At 36.9% G+C, this 16072-nt stretch overlaps 1 protein-coding gene across 1 annotated transcript in view; it reads left to right on the top strand.

The window, feature by feature from the left end:
- The window catches only part of PTPRD (protein tyrosine phosphatase receptor type D), a 527692-nt gene that overhangs the window by 312720 nt on the left and 198900 nt on the right, over positions 1–16072 (top strand). Inside the window, 2 exon segments of the mRNA XM_032635461.1 lie at positions 11663–11851; positions 15627–15737. Of these exon segments, the coding sequence (XP_032491352.1) occupies positions 11663–11851; positions 15627–15737 (300 nt within the window).

Raw genomic sequence — 16072 nt, 5'->3', positions numbered from 1 at the left:
CATGAGCTTGAGCCTTACTCTTGAATTATTACCAAATTTTGTTCATTTGGTTGATAATTAAATATTTCTAAGTCTTAATTTTATAGGAATTTACATATTTTCAGATCTAAAAGTTTTTTGCTATTATTATTGTTATAAATTTGATAACAGTTGAAATGTCATTTAGTTAATCTGTATTCAAGGGGGCCTCTAATGAGTACATATTTAGGAATATTTTTCAGAGTTGGAACAAAAATGCCTGCGACATGCAGCTATGCAGAAGCTTTGGGAATAAATCTTGCACAACTAAGATATTAATAAGATAATCTAAAGACTTATAAAATCTCATTTAAGTAACATAAAGTAATATAATAATTTACTTACATGATTTTAAAATTTGAAACCATCTCAATTGTATAAAAAATGGAAACTAAAAACACAGAGAACTTATTTTACCTGAATTATTTGTACATTGCCGACATGATACCTGCGACCCTTGGGTACCTGTATTTCCTCCAGACAAGGACATTCTGTAGTTTCAACCATCCACATCAGGAAGTAAACATTGATGTATCATAACCATGTAATTCTCAGACCCCATTCACCTCATACTACATTTCAGCATTGTCCCATTTAGGTTTCATCAACTGTCCCTATTCACATTTCTCTAAATGTCTTCAAAGGCTTTACTTCAAAGTTACACTTTGCCTTTGTCAATCTGCAAGAGTTCCTCAGCCTTCCTTTGACATTCCTAGTCTTGATAGTTTCGAAGATAAGGCTGTTATTTCATAAAATGTTCTTATTTGGGGTTTTGCTGATGTTTACTCATGATCATATTTAGATTATGGATCTTTGGCAGTAATATCATCTTAGTTCGTTCAGACTGCTATAACAAAATACCATATACTGGGTGACTTATGAACAACAGATATTTATTTCTCATAGTTCTGTGTCTGATGAGAGCCCACTTCCCAGCTCATAGAGCATCTTCTTTACTCTGTGTCCTCACATGGAGGGGACAGAGATGTCTCTGGGGCCTCTTTTAGAGGGGCATTAATCCCATTCATACAGGCTGTGCCCTCATAACCTAATCACATCCCAAAGGCCCCACCTCTAAATACCATCACATTGGGTGCTAGGATTAAACATAACGGATTTTGGAGGAGCACAGACATTTAGTCTATAGCAAATATCATAGAAGTGATGCTATGTTATTTTCAGCACGAGTTTGATTTATCCCATCATTGATATTGTTAATGTCGGTATCTTGATCAAGGCTGTTTCTGTGGGGCTTCTCTGTCATAGAGTTATTCTTTTCCTTTATATTTAATCAATTCATGGCAGGAGTTACTTAGAGACTATGCCAATACACCATTCTTGCTGAAACTTTTCAATTTATTCTTTTATAGCAGTATAGACTCATGTCTTTTTATCTTATTTAATGTTTTATAATGTGGTGATATTGTTTTCTCTTCATTATTTTTTGTTGTTATTATTCAGATGGTCCCACATTTGGCTAATGAGAACCCCTTCAAGCTCCTTTGACCTTTGAACATGCCCCTGTCATTCTTTGAGTACTTCCATGTACTACACATATTCCAGGTACATCTTGTACTTTCCTTGTCCCAGTGCTGGGTAGAATTGGTCGTTTCTCCAAGGAGCTCTGTTTCTTCTCACTAGAGAGTCATATTTAGAAACCAAGACCTAGATACTAGGTATGGCCATTTCTATTGGGTATGGCTGCTCCTAGCTTCTCTCGAGTCACACAGCTAGGGAAGATGTGTTTAAGTAAGCTTATATAAGGAGTGTATGTATGTGTGTATATGCACACTCATTTACAATTACATTGATTTCTATATCAATATGTATATTTTTAAAACCATGAGCTCATACCAGTACCTCCAAGTCCAGTCCAAAACCACATGGTTCATTCTAGTTTTCTTATTGATGAAAAATTTGATCACATAAACATTTTATTGATTTTTATTTACATTCACCACGATACAGGGAGGCAGCCAGGATGAATGTTTTCCTTGGCTTTATTTGTTTTGAGCTCACTAGAATTCCTGTTACAAAGCCAGCAAATAATGGAGGCAGGAGCCAAATCCAGTTCTCTTTCCATGTTTACTATTCTTTGTCCCTTTCTAAAAACAAACAAACAAAGAAGAACGGTAATTAAATTCTTGAACCTTAGCTCTATTATGCGTTTTTCCTTTTTTTTTCTTAAAAAACTTCATGGTATGATTTAAATAGTAATTTATGTAAAGTGGTTAATATACAAAATAGGGAAAAATTTGGACAATGTATGGGATAAGTATCATGACACCAGCTTGTTAGTAAAAATAAATTAATAGAAAGCAGTGAGCTTTGTGAAAATGGATGTTATTGGATTTTTAGTGAGTTATTTATTCCCAAGGATAAATGCATAACCCTGATCTCTAAATATGTACTTAGATATCCAAGTATTAATAGACCTCATCCCCTCCCCCACCCCTCAGTGAATTTTAGATCACAAAGAGTATGATCATTTGCTAAGGCCAAACGCTAACAACAATGGGGGTTAACATAATGCCATGTGAAATGGCAGCTACCACATTCATACTAATGATAATTTAATCTCAATGAGTTTGTGTTCTGCTACACAGACAGTACACATTACTTTGCGATTTATAGGATAATTGCATACATGGCTTCTAAATAAATTTGCTTTACTCTGTGCCAAGAATGCCTTACAACCTCCTCCATATGTGAAGACTATTTCAGAAAATGGAGCTTTTTTGCTCTGGAATACTCTGTGGGTTGCTGGTTAGTATGCTGAATATTTAGTAGCTGCTGATGAGACTCCTATCAGCTTATCAATGTCTAATTTCCTATTCTTGTATGGCATAATTTTATGAGAAATCTTCGGAGACCCTTATACCCAGTAACTGCCCTTAAGAGATACCTTAATCCAGTCTGAAATAAAAGCTTCTCTGATTGACTTATGGCCATATTAAGACAAGCATACCCATCTGTACATAATAACTTGCAAAGAGGATCTTGGACTAAAAATTCTTCGCATCTCGTTCGTAATTATTTTGGGGGGCCAGACCTTATATTTATCATTTCATCTGGAATATCATTTATTAACTGGCGGTTTCCTCCTGCTTTCGACGTTTTCTTTTTGACTTAGAATAGCCTCTGACTTAGAAATAGAAACCACTTTATATATATTTGTTCAGTTTCATTCATATGCATATCATTTTGATAATGGCCCAGGAACCTAACTTTGCTAGAAAATGTTGATTTGACTTTTCTTTCTTTCCCTTTTACTTTTCTGTTTTCAGCCCCTTATTCAATTCACCTGCAGGAAGATTGATTTTGAATAATACGGTCATGATGTCAAAACAGTACAAATTATACCCTGCTGCCATATGGAATGGTGAAAATAAAAGCTTTATTTACACTGTGTTCTTTAAGAAAAGAATAATAAATGTTTTTTTTCCCCTCTTCAGGGATTGTATTCTGGAAAGAAACGGTTCTTGTTTGTAGCCTGATAGCGTGGTTTATTCTGAAAGATAATGACTTGAAAACTCATTTGCTGTTCAACAAAGTAGCAAATACTCCAACTACTAACCCCTTAGCCTTCCAGCCTCTGAGACACAGATCTGTCTCCTTTCCCAGACAAAGCCATTTGGGGTAGTCATTATTGGTCCCGTATTACAGAGGAGACCCCTGTGCGGTGTCAGGTTATAGGGCTGATATGCTGAATCTACTTCTGTCTGCTTCTCAGGTCTGTGTACTGTCTTTGGGTGTCTGCTCAAAGCAGAAGTCCTGCCACTTATAGCCCTTCCTAGATAATGAATTAGAAATTACAGAAGGGTTAAAGACATAGGCACAGGCTGAACTTGAGCTCCTTAGGGAAATTATTTGATATTTATCATCCTTTTCATAATTCCATTTCTCATCCACATTTTATTGGCTAACATACATGGCAGAATTCTGTCCTACCTGGAAACTGTGCAAAAAAATGAGAAGTCAGTTGATACATATTAAAGGATGAATCTTTTTGTTATGTAAAAGTTTTAAAATTATTATTACATCCCATGAAACTTTAGTCCTTTCTGCTTAAAAAATAAAAGATGACCAAGTATTTAGAATAATTTTTGTTGTGTCTTCCATTATGAGTTGACTCCGATTAAGAGTTCTATCAGTGTTGGGGCTTCCCTGGTGGCGCAGTGGTTGAGAGTCCGCCTGCCGATGCAGGGGACACGGGTTCGTGCCCCGGTCTGGGAAGATCCCACATGCCGCGGAGCGGCTGGGCCCGTGAGCCATGGCCGCTGAGCCTGCGCGTCCGGAGCCTGTCCTCCGCAACGGGAGAGGCCACAACAGTGAGAGGCCCGCGTAACGCATAAAAAAAAAAAAAAAAAAAGAGTTCTATCAGTGTTTATGATGAATATTTATTCAAAGAACAGCAATTGGCATAGAGGGAACATGTTGAAGTAAAAATACACCAAATCTAGAGTTAAAAGATTTAAAAGAATTTTCTGCTGTATGTATGACTGAGACCAAGTAACAATTTTGCTGAGTCTTTGTGTCTACAGAAAATGGTAATTATTATACCACCCTTGCCTACCTCAAGCGACCCTAATAAGTCTCAAATGGTTTCAGTGTTTTCAGTCATTCACAACAAAGCTTTGCTGTCCCAGATATTTAGCGTTATTTTTTGTTTGGGGGAACAAATTGGATGACAATATGCTCTGTTTTATTTGTGCTGTTTGTGTTGTTGATTAATCAAAAGCCTAAAATCTTGTTCAGAGTGAGAAATGAGGGCTTTTACTAGCTTTTAAGAGGTTACTTGGCACATATACTACCCTCTAAATTCACTTGCATTTCTGTATAATCCCTGTTTCTTTATGATTCCCGTAGAATATTTCTCCCATTTACAGTTTATTGCTGCAGCTCTTGTTATATCAAGCCTTAGAGTCACTTGCCTCTGTTCTATTTAAATCTTTTGTGGGAGCTTGGGATAGAGTAAGTACATATATGCTAATATTTTACTAGATGCCAGGCACTAGTGCCAGGCTGCACCAGGCACATTGAATGCATTATCCCATTCAATCCTCCATCTATGGGCTGGGTACTATTTTTACTCCCAAAGAATCTAATTATCCTACAGATACAATTAAATCACAGCAATATAGAGATTCTCTAGATTACTTCATACCCAGGGCCTGGCCCAGTCTTGGCACAAAGAAGGCTTTCAGTAAATATCTGTAGAATGAGTGATGATCTATTGACAGTCCATCTATTAACAGTCCAGTAGATTTTTTTTTTTGCAGTATAATTGCTTTACAATGTCGTGTTAGCTTCTGCTGTACAGCGAAGCAAATCAGCCACATGTATACCCATATCCCCTCCCTCTTGGACCTCCCTCCCGCCCCTGACCCCCATCTCACCCTGTCCAGATTTTTTTTTTTTTTTTTTTTAAGTTTTGGCTGCATTGGGTCTTTATTGCTGCACGTGGGCTTTCTCTAGTTGCGGAGAGCGGGGCTACTCTTCGTTGCTGTGCACGAGCTCTAGGGCACGCGGGCTTCAGTAGTTGTGGCTTGGGGGCTCTAGAGTGCAGGCTCAGTACTTGTGGCACACGGCCTTAGTTGCTCTGCGGCATGTGGGATCCTCCCCGACCGAGGATCCAACCCGTGTCCCCTGCATTGGCAGGCGGATTCTTAACCACTTCGCCACCAGGAAGTCCCCCAGTAGATTTGTTTAAACTAGTAGTTTAAAAGGTCTTTTTCTTTTATTGTAATGCAACTTTCATAAATATGAAGATACTTTCTTATTGACCATCTTAAGACCAATATATTTACATTTTTCAAGAGGACTTTTACTGTCTTAGGTAGTATTGTATCTCTAACAGGTAAGCATGCCTTTCAACATATTTTAAGGGGTATACTACTTTATTTAAGAAAATATTCTTCATACTATCCATCTAATATTTGACTTATGTTAAGAAAAACTTCCCTTATGCAATTCTTTCATCCTTCAAAAATGAAAAAAAAAATGTTAGTTGTGCTTCTGTAAGATTACATCATGAATGCCTAAAGCTTCAAGATATGCAGCCACTGAGAAATTTCTGCTCCTGGCAGAAATCTTTGCTCCTGGCAGAAAGAAGACCCAGAATGTTGACTCAACATGCAACTGAGTGATTCACTTAGATGTTATCATTAGTTTGAACATCAACAATCCCATTATTCTAAAGATAGGATAGCAGAGTAGAGGTACATATTCCATTGTGTTCTTTTAAGTTTCATTGTGTTCACACTTAAGGTTTTGTTATGTGGTTGCCATTTTGACTTGTAGGAACTTACAACCAGTATATGAGGGAAGGCTTCCTGTAAAATTAAGAAAGCAGGAACTGAGTTGTGTGTTTCTAGTGTAGCAACTGCACTCAGTTAAAGAAAGAGCCAAGCATAAATTGCACATCCCAAATGATGAAAGTCGTTTGCTAATTAAATAAAACCTGTGACTATAAAAATGAAGAAAGCCATCATTAACAAGTATTTTTGTGAATTTATAAGTTTAATACTACTTAAGACACTGTAAAAGATAGTTTTGCCTCTTAGACTTATATTTAAATTGGGGAGACCCAATCTATAGCCACAGGACAATTAAAGAATGATTAACTGTTTAAAAAGATGCTGTTAGGACTTCACTTCCCTGGTGGTCCTGTGGTTGGGAATCCGCGCTTCCACTTCAGGGGGCACAGGTTCGATCCCTGGTCAGGGAAGTAAGATCCTACAGACCATGCAATACAGCCAAAAATATGAATAGGATAGGATAGAATAGAATAGAATTAAATTAAGTTTAAAAAGATGCCATTAAATAAGCCCAGTAGGAATTCAGAGATGTCACATGAATAAATGCAGAAATGGTTGCCCAAATTTCCTAAATATGTCTAATTGCAAGTGTTTATTGAATACGGTAATGGTTAAAAAGGAAGTAACATATAGCCCTGCCCTCTGTGAGCTTTTGAAAGCTTTTAAAGAGGAGCCACTATGAACTGTTTGGTCCTCAGGAAGGTGGTTCAGAGGGATGAGTTCTCCAAGGAGAAAAAAAATTTAAAAAAGCTTACCTCTTTCTCCAGATTCACGTCTTTTAATAATTCTTTTGGAAGAGCATACTGTTGATATAATTGACGTGATTTTTCTTCATAAACATATTTGCTATAAATCTAAAAAATTGGAAATGTGGCATCATGACAAATGGTCCTTTATTGAAAACTTCTTTAAATCTTTTGGGACTAGAGTCAAAGCACCTGTCTGATTGAACTCACTGAATCCTAGCAAGATTAGGCAAGAGGAACTGCTTAGGGCCACTTTGGAAGGAGGCTGTGGACTTAGTAGGCAATTTAGTTTTGTGTTTGCTATCAAATGAGAGAGGTTGAGTTTTGTGGAATTGGAGCAAAAGTAAAGCATCACTAAAATTGTTTATGGTTGAACAATGAAAGTAGTTTGAGCAAATTATGCAAAAGCTATTACTTTATCATTCACAGATATCTAAAGCGTAACTCCCTACAAAACAAAGTCGGGCTATATTCCCTATACATTCCTTTAAGTCCTGGAGAGGTTAGGGGTTATTAACAAAAGTTTTACAGCAATGGGAAGTTGACTTTGAAAAATGCTGAGGTTCATTATTCTCTTTCCTTAATGGAACTGAAAGTTTCATATCAGCATGTTTTATTAAGACCCCAAACAGGTTCAAGGAATGTGCTATATTTCCAGGTCTTATTATAGCTGCCATTCCAAACAAAATATGTATGACTTCTACGATTCACTACGCACAAGTATGTAGTAATCTGCCCTTTAATGGCCTCTCAAAATGACGGACCAAATGGCTTTGTGAAGGTCAAGTCTGATTTAAATTGTTGATGAATTAGTAGCTAATCCTGCTTGATTGAATATTAATATGGAACAGTAATAAGTAAGGCATTTTAAAGCTTAATGAACACATTAAAGAATAGGACAAAATGCTTTTCTTTTCACTTGTGTAAAAAGTTTAAAGCTACTAACATTAAGATAATTTGTTAATTTTTGCTTCTGTATTTTCCTGTAAAAGTTTGTGTGGTTAACATATAAAGGGTATTGATTTTTTTTTTTTTCCTCAAGTTCCTGGTACTGTACATTTGATGAGCTGTCAAAATTGATGTTATCAAATGGCCAAGGCAGTTTTATATAAATCACCAATAAATGTAGAGGTGAAAAAAAAGCAATTAATGTCTTCTAAACTACGCCCGCTGAGATAAGCATACCAATTAGAAATTTCATTATTTCTACAGTTCATTTTATGTTGAATACTGAGTTTTATTGCCAAATACCTGACAGTCAAATTGGAAACAAGCCGCAACTGTCAATGTGTAACAGCACTGGCTATTTGAATCTGTTACATTGTGGTGTTTCTCATGAAAATTTAATGAAGAAAGTGCATTAAAAGAGTTTCTGTGCAAAGGGGGGGATGGATAGAATTTAATTACCCTTATTAAAAATAAGAAAGGAGCTCTCTTTACATCCTTTGTCTGATTAGTATGCGAGAAAGATTACCTTTGTTGTACACTTGTGTATATGGAAATGGGGCTCTGGAGTGTTCTTTATGAGCTAAGAAGGAAAAGAAAGGTCATGCAAATGTATTAGACTGCTTTCCATAGGGCACAAGTCAATTTTGTCAGCTCTCCCCAAGGTGAGGTCTTCATTTCTTATAAATGGTTATTAATTCTAAATTTCTTTGGTAAGAGCCTTTAGTAAGTGGCTCAACAATCTCAAGTCTTTGACATTTGCCACTGATAGGTATAGAATATTGGCATGGTTCTTCAGAGAGATGAACTTGTAGAAGAAAAGTAATGACTAGTAGAGCAGTGTTTATGCATGTGGATGTAACTAGTAGTTAGATGCCACAGGAGTGACTCAATATCCTGGGAAAGACAGAAACAGCTCAGGAATCCCAAGGTGATTTTTTTATTAACTGAAGTTAATTGCTTTCAATATGGAAATTAACAACAACAAAATATAAGAGCTTTTTTAAAAACTGATTTCTAGGTGTCTAAGGCAGTGCAGTTGATTTTGGGGCACTTGAGATAAATTATTTTTATTCTTTGAAGCATTCTGGGTCAATAGCTGGTGAGTGAGATATTTAATAATATAATGTGTGTGGTACAATGGCTATTGAGCTTTTTGCTTTATTTTTTTATTTGCCCAAATAACATTAAAACTAAGCTTTAGATGTAAACACATTGACTAAAGCTTTAAAGCCATTTAAAAAAAAAAGTCTGATGAAATTCAAGTGGAATAGAGTATTAAAATTAGCATAGCCCAATTTGCAAAATGCTCTTTATCTGACTTGTAATTTTTAACCTTCCCTTGGAGCCTTGAAAAATCATCTTGAAATTCCATTCTTAACCACTGTTTCTGACACTTGTCCACCGTAGACCTAGGCTTGGTTGGCAGCCTGTAAGCATTCAAATAAATGGAAAGTATTACTACTGCTTCCTCAAAAGAGCCACATCTTTCAACTTAAGTAAAATGTAGCTCATCGAAGTTAACTATCTTTTTAGTCTCTGGCTGTAATTAGCTGGTGGGACAGGAAAATATCCTCTGGTGAATCCATGTGGCAAACCCAACTGCTCCAGCAACTTCTTTTGGACTTTTCATAAATCTCCCTTGGGAGAACCAGAGTCTACTTTTCCCTATTAGCGCCTTGATTTTCTCTTACAGAAGCCTGGATTTAATGTTCAGGATATCTTCCCTTTCTTGGGAGCTTTAATCTTTGGTAGTATTTTGACATTCTTTTACTATTCACATTCCAAATCTCTCTCTCTAGTTCTGAACTATTCCTCTGATGAACTCTCTACCGTGAGTAGTTTTATACTTTGTGTAGTAGGAAACTTTTTAATCACTGTGATATATTCATATTTAGGCTTAGAAATCACTGGAGTTCTCTCAAAATCTGTCAGCCCAGACTAACTTGATGGCAGGGGATTTGGATGCAAGCGAGGCATGGAGAAATTTGTATTACAGAAGGATAAACTGATGAGAATTAAAAAATACAAGACAGTGGATTTAGGTACTTACTACTGCAGTTGATATGAGGAGGAGAAGATGAAGTCTGTTGGAGAGAGTTTTGAAAAGTTTTATAAAGAAGGTGATTTTGGTTGTGTGGCTTTCTAGAGACACAGACAGTGTACTCGTCGGATATGATTTGTCTGGGGAATGGTGAGAATTTCATTGTGGGCAGAAGAAATGTTTCCTATGAGGGAGGTCATCCATGAGAGGCTGAGAAAAATGGGTCCTGATTTTAAAAGACTTCGCTAGCCAGATTTAGGAGATTTGAGTTTACCCTGTAAGTATAGAGAGAGTGGAGAACACATAGATTTGGTCAACAATGCAGTGGAGTCATCAAAATGTGACCTTTTCCCTTGAAATTGTGCATCTTTAGCAAGACTCAGAGAATCATACCAGAAATTGTGGGAGACATCCAAGTAGAAGCCAGGTACCACACCTGCTGGTTTCTGTTTTGCTCACTGGTTCTGCTTTAGAGTCATTTTGGAATTGGTGGCTGATGACAATTCGTCAGAGGTCATGAGGGAATGTTGGAATGTTGATTACATTAACACCAGGCCCAACTGGACGTCAAAATGTTTCATAATAGTCTTCAAACAAACACCCAAGTTCTAATTTAGATAATTCTCACCCATATAACTAAAATTCCTTCAATCCTTGAATAGAATAATATACCTTTCTAATGCTAACTGAAAGAGCTGGCCATGCAGGGTATCAACGTAGTCATGCTTGAGGGACTTAGGAGGACTTTAATTTCTCAAGATCTAAGATCTGGGGCAATTTTGATGTGGGATAGTGAGAAATGAACTTTGGATGAGTTGAAGATTCAAAATTTAGGAGTTTCAACTTTTTAATGACTGAAAATGGTGTAGGCCTTTGGAATGGAAGAAAGTATTCTCTTACCCTAAGGAATGTATGTATGCTTCTGTGTTGCATTTTTGAGTTGCTTTTGTTCTTTTCTTCTTTTGTAAGGGAGACTTTCAGGTACTTTTCTGCCTAATTGAAACTCTCTACAAAGGAATTCATTCAGGTTGAACCTGTGCTTGGGTGAAAAAATATACAGAGTTTTACCTAAAAGTTAAAAGAAAAACATAACAGATTCAAATACAGATAGCTTGGTCCAGCTAACCTGCTTGTTCACCATGTCCTCGTAAAGCTAGCTCTTTTGGATCAATGGTTTTCCCTCAAGGAAACGTTTTCTTCTCAGTGCCTGTACTTCTGACGTTCCTTTCTTTCTGGCCAACTCAACTTGTTCCTAAAGGCTCATTTCACAGCTTCCTCTTGGTGCTCACTGACCTCATCAGACACATACTGTAGAGTGACTTCTCCTTCTCTGCGCCCAGAGAACTTGATCCATTCCTTGGTCGTGGTTTTTATCACACATGTCTGAGCTCTTTGTTAGGCTGTTGGCCTCTTAGACTGTGCACTCTTCTGGCCAGGAACAACGTTCCTTAATGTAACAGTGCAATGCTACCTAGTTTGTGTTAGCTTCTCAAGAAATGATAGGTTAATGGGAGAGGTTAATGGTCAATATCTCTTGAATCTTGGGTATCTGACTTGATAACATGTTTGTATCACCTTTTGTCTTGCAGAGGATCAAATTCCCAGGGGCTTCCCTACCATTGACATGGGCCCACAGTTGAAGGTGGTTGAGCGTACACGCACTGCCACCATGCTTTGTGCAGCCAGTGGGAATCCGGATCCAGAAATCACTTGGTTCAAAGATTTCTTACCTGTCGACACAAGCAACAACAATGGCCGTATTAAGCAGTTACGATCAGGTAGGGTCTTGTTACTGTTTCCACAAGCTCCTAGAGAATTTTAATTTTTCTTTTTAGTTTTCTCTCTCTTTATTTTTATTTTATTTATTTTTAACTTTTAGGTATTGATTTTTCTCCCTCTTCTCTTTCTCTGTTATTTAATGTGTTGTCCACGTTTGTGATGTCATAGCCCGTTTCAGAGTCTGTCTGTCTTCTCCTCTGTGTTTTGCAGCTTCTGTTTAATCCACATTGCTCAGTGCTGTGACTGCATTTTTGATAATTTTTTAATTTACTGCTCTTCCGCAGTATTTGATGGATCCATTTTCTCCTCTTTCTTTCTTATTTCTCTGTTTTCTTTTGAAACAAATTTATTTCAACATTGGACTTCATTCAGAACTTGCAAGGAGTTCCAATGGTTATATCCATTAAAACCCAAAAATGTTCATATTCAATGCTAAAATGATTCAGTTTTATTAAAGTGTGTTTTCTCTCTCTTATCTGCATTTGAACTCATCAAACTACCAAAGTTTAGTAAGTTCGGGCACATCTACTTTCTTTTCACTAATACATAAAACACAGAAGTGTTATCTCATGAGTAACCAGATGTATTTTTTTTATAAAGTCCTTCACAAAGTACCAATGAAAGGAGGGGATTTTTATTAATATTATTATAATATTATTATGAGTGAGTATTTTCTACACATTAGCCACAGTAGTGTGCGTCCTCATCAAAGATTTTTGAACCCTCCAGTGACTGAATCTACAGAAGTCTGCTTTTGGTGTAGACTCCAGCTTCTGCCGCGCGCTCTCTCTCTCTCTCTCTCTCTCTCTCTCTCTCTCTCTCTCTCTCTCTCTCTCTCTCTCTCACTCTCACTCACTCTCTCTCTCTCTCTCTCTCCCCCCCCCTTCTCCCCCTCTCCCCCCTCCCTCCCTCCCTCCCTCCCCCTCTCCCTCCCTCCCCCCTCCCCCATCCCTCTCCCCCCTCTCTCCTTCTCGCTGCCCATTGCCCTTTCTCCCTCTTCCATCCCCATCCCAAGTTTATTCCTTTGCTCTCTTTAGATTAAAAGTAGAGATAATTCTAAATTTGTTAAGTTTTAGAGCCTGTCCCTAGGTAATTTCACAGGGATGTGTACTAGTAAGCTGTTTACTTTGGCATTGGCATTGGTAGTAATATTGATACAGAATTCTAAGTTGTTTAACTGCCTGTCTTCCCAGAATTCTCAGCTTTTGACCTGTCCTGTGATGTTAAAGCGTCTTGTTAACTGCCTCTTTTGCTTGTTGTCAGCAGAATTGTGTAGATTAGCATTCTGTTATTGTAAATAAAGAATTAATTATTCACATGTAACATAGATGATTTAGTATATAAAGCTTTAACTCTGAAAAATTTGTACCAAATTATGAGGAATATAATAATATTTTTATGCTGTCTTTCTTCTCTCCGTATTTAAATCTCCAGAATCTATTGGTAAGTGCTTAGTTCTGAAGCGCACTTCACCCCCCACTAATTTCCATATTCAGATTATTATTATTATTATTATTAATAAAATGCATGGCATGCATTTTACTAACTGTCAGTGTAGGCACCAGATTTCCTTAGTGGCGCACACACACACACATCCACGGAACTGTTATCGTAAGAACACTGTGTAGAAATAAAATAGAACACAAGTTATATCACACAAATGTAGCATAGTAAGTAGCATAAGATATATCCAGTGAACAGTGTTTGTTTCTAGTTATTCTTTAGTATTTCCTATAACAGTATATATATATGCATATCTATATATATACTTAAATAGATTAGCCAGTATTTTCCTCAACTATGTCTTTAAAAATATTGTTTAGTTCTTTTTTTTTTATAAGACTATGAGGCTTATAAGATATAATTCTAACCCTATATGACCCCAGACCTAAGAACTCAGTTGCTTCTCTGAGAAAGGCAATGCTGCCTATTGTGGTCTTTGCCCTCTGTGGTATAATGCAACTTGCTTTTATGATCTAATAATACTATCTAATATATTCCTGTTTTACCAGTATAGTAATTCAAGTTTCTTTTAAGACCTTATTTAATTCTGTAAATCTAATTTAATTCTTCTCCCCAGCCCTAGCCTCCTTCTTCTCGTACTAATGCTTCTTCTTTCTAATCTTATTTGCATTCATATTATCCACCCAGGTGGTACACCAATAAGAGGTAAGAGTGCTGAACTAACGTTCACAGAATGATCTTACTCATTCTTTCTGTCCTTTCATCACTCTCATATTTGTCCTGTTTTCAAAATCATTACAATAATGTCCATCAATGTTATATTTTTCCTTTGTACTGTTTGGTTATGATTGGCGACTCTCATCTTGTGAATTTTTCTTTTCTTTTTTTCTTTTTCTCTTTGTTTTGTTCATTTCTTTCTTTATGAAAATGATTCTTTAAGTTGTGATATGCTTCAAAGAAAGCATATCCAGGTCTTTAGACCACAGACCAGTCACAGCGTCCCAGCTGTCCCTATTTTTTTCCTTTTCTTCTTCTTCCTTTGTCCGTTTTTTTTTTTATACTTTTTCTTTTTTTTTTTTTTGTGTCCAACTGGAGAAAAAAAAAAATCATTTTTTTTCTTCCTTAGCTGTTCTTGTTCTGGACCAAAGTCAAGATGGTCTGGAGAACAGTGGCAGACATGCAGAAGACAGCCTGGAACACCTGCTTTTTGTCTTTATCTTTCAAAAGGTTTTTGCTTTTGTTCTTCGATTCTTTTTTCTCTTACTGTCCTAAAAGTCAAAGAATGACTCCCCTTTCCACCTGATCACACTCGCCTACAACCTGACAGCAATGCTTTTTCCCCCCCACTTCTTTTTTTCTTGGATTACTCGCTTCTGGATTTTTCGATCTTCTGTCCTTCAGGCTCTGGAGACAAAAGGTGCTGAGTATTCTTGGTGGTATGTGGATTGCTGGTTTTTTAGACTTTGACTCAGTGTGCATTTCTTTTATAATTCTTGTTTTGTATTTTTCTTGGGGTTTTGTGACACCACACTGCTAATCCCACTGGTGGATTTTGATGGGTGTCTTAGGGGATCCGTCTCGAGGTCCTCAAGCAGTGGTTGGTTGGCCCTCCGGGCTGGCATAGGCCATGCTTTTTAAGTTTTTAAAAAAACCTTCTAATTCAAGTACTCTTTGTTTTTCAGCAAACATAATAAATGATTGTAAGTCGTGGCAAACTGGTCTTTCTTTTCTTAAAAATCTGCATGTCTTAAGGGAGTTTTGTTTCTTTAAGTAATATTTTCATGATATATAATAACTAATTTTAATTTTTTTGCTTCATGCAGCCTTTTTTGTGCTTGCTGCGTATTTTTGGCTTTCTTCAGCAGAAGACTTTCTTGAAAACCCGGCCTGGTTTTTTTTGAGTGTACCTCTCTTTTGCGCCACTTTTGTTACCAAAATGAAACAAAACAAAACCAAAAATTAATCTTTTGTTTGATTTAAAAGCCATACTTCCTTGAAGCAGTCTCACCCATCTTCATTTTATTAGTCTAGGAAATAAGCGTGTTAATTATGACTAGAATACTTGCTTGGGAAAAGAGATATTGTTTTTTTTTATGCTAGCATTGATGATGTAAAAAATTTAAAAAAAATAATCTCTATATGTTTTTCTCATCGCATCATTTTCTGTCTGTGCACCTTAGCAAGAGATTGAATCGACGTTGAGCGGATCTTCCTGTGCAGGGCTTTTCATATTGTTAAGAGGTTTAGCTTGCCGCACCGAAAAAGCCTTCTCTGACCATCTCTTTGGCAATATATTTTATATCCATACAGGAGCCCTTCAGATCGAACAGAGTGAAGAATCTGACCAAGGAAAATATGAGTGTGTTGCCACCAACAGCGCGGGCACTCGCTATTCTGCCCCTGCCAATTTATATGTCAGAGGTAGGAATGACGTAACCCTGGTATCGTGTCTTCATTCAGGCTCAGGGGGAGTTGAGATACCCACAGGGTCTGTGTGACTATGTCAGGATTTAGTGAGCCGATGTGCTAATAGTGGCAGTAGCTGAAACATTTTAGTGGGTAGAAAATGAAACATTTTAATTACATGGTTAAGGAAAAAATTGACAACTTTTGAGTAACATCTATCCTATGGATTGAAGTTTGTAAGTATATTTGCATTTTTACATCTTGATTTCTATTTTAAGTGCATTGATTGAACTGTGCTTTGCATTGGTTGGAGGTTTTCTTCTTTTCCTTCTTTTTTTCTGTTGCTGTTA

This window comes from Phocoena sinus, chromosome 6, assembly GCF_008692025.1.
Source record: "Phocoena sinus isolate mPhoSin1 chromosome 6, mPhoSin1.pri, whole genome shotgun sequence".
NCBI classification, from domain to species: Eukaryota; Metazoa; Chordata; class Mammalia; order Artiodactyla; family Phocoenidae; genus Phocoena; species Phocoena sinus.
The sequence above is the reverse complement of the archived record's forward strand: the minus strand, read 5'-3'. Positions and strand labels throughout refer to the sequence as shown.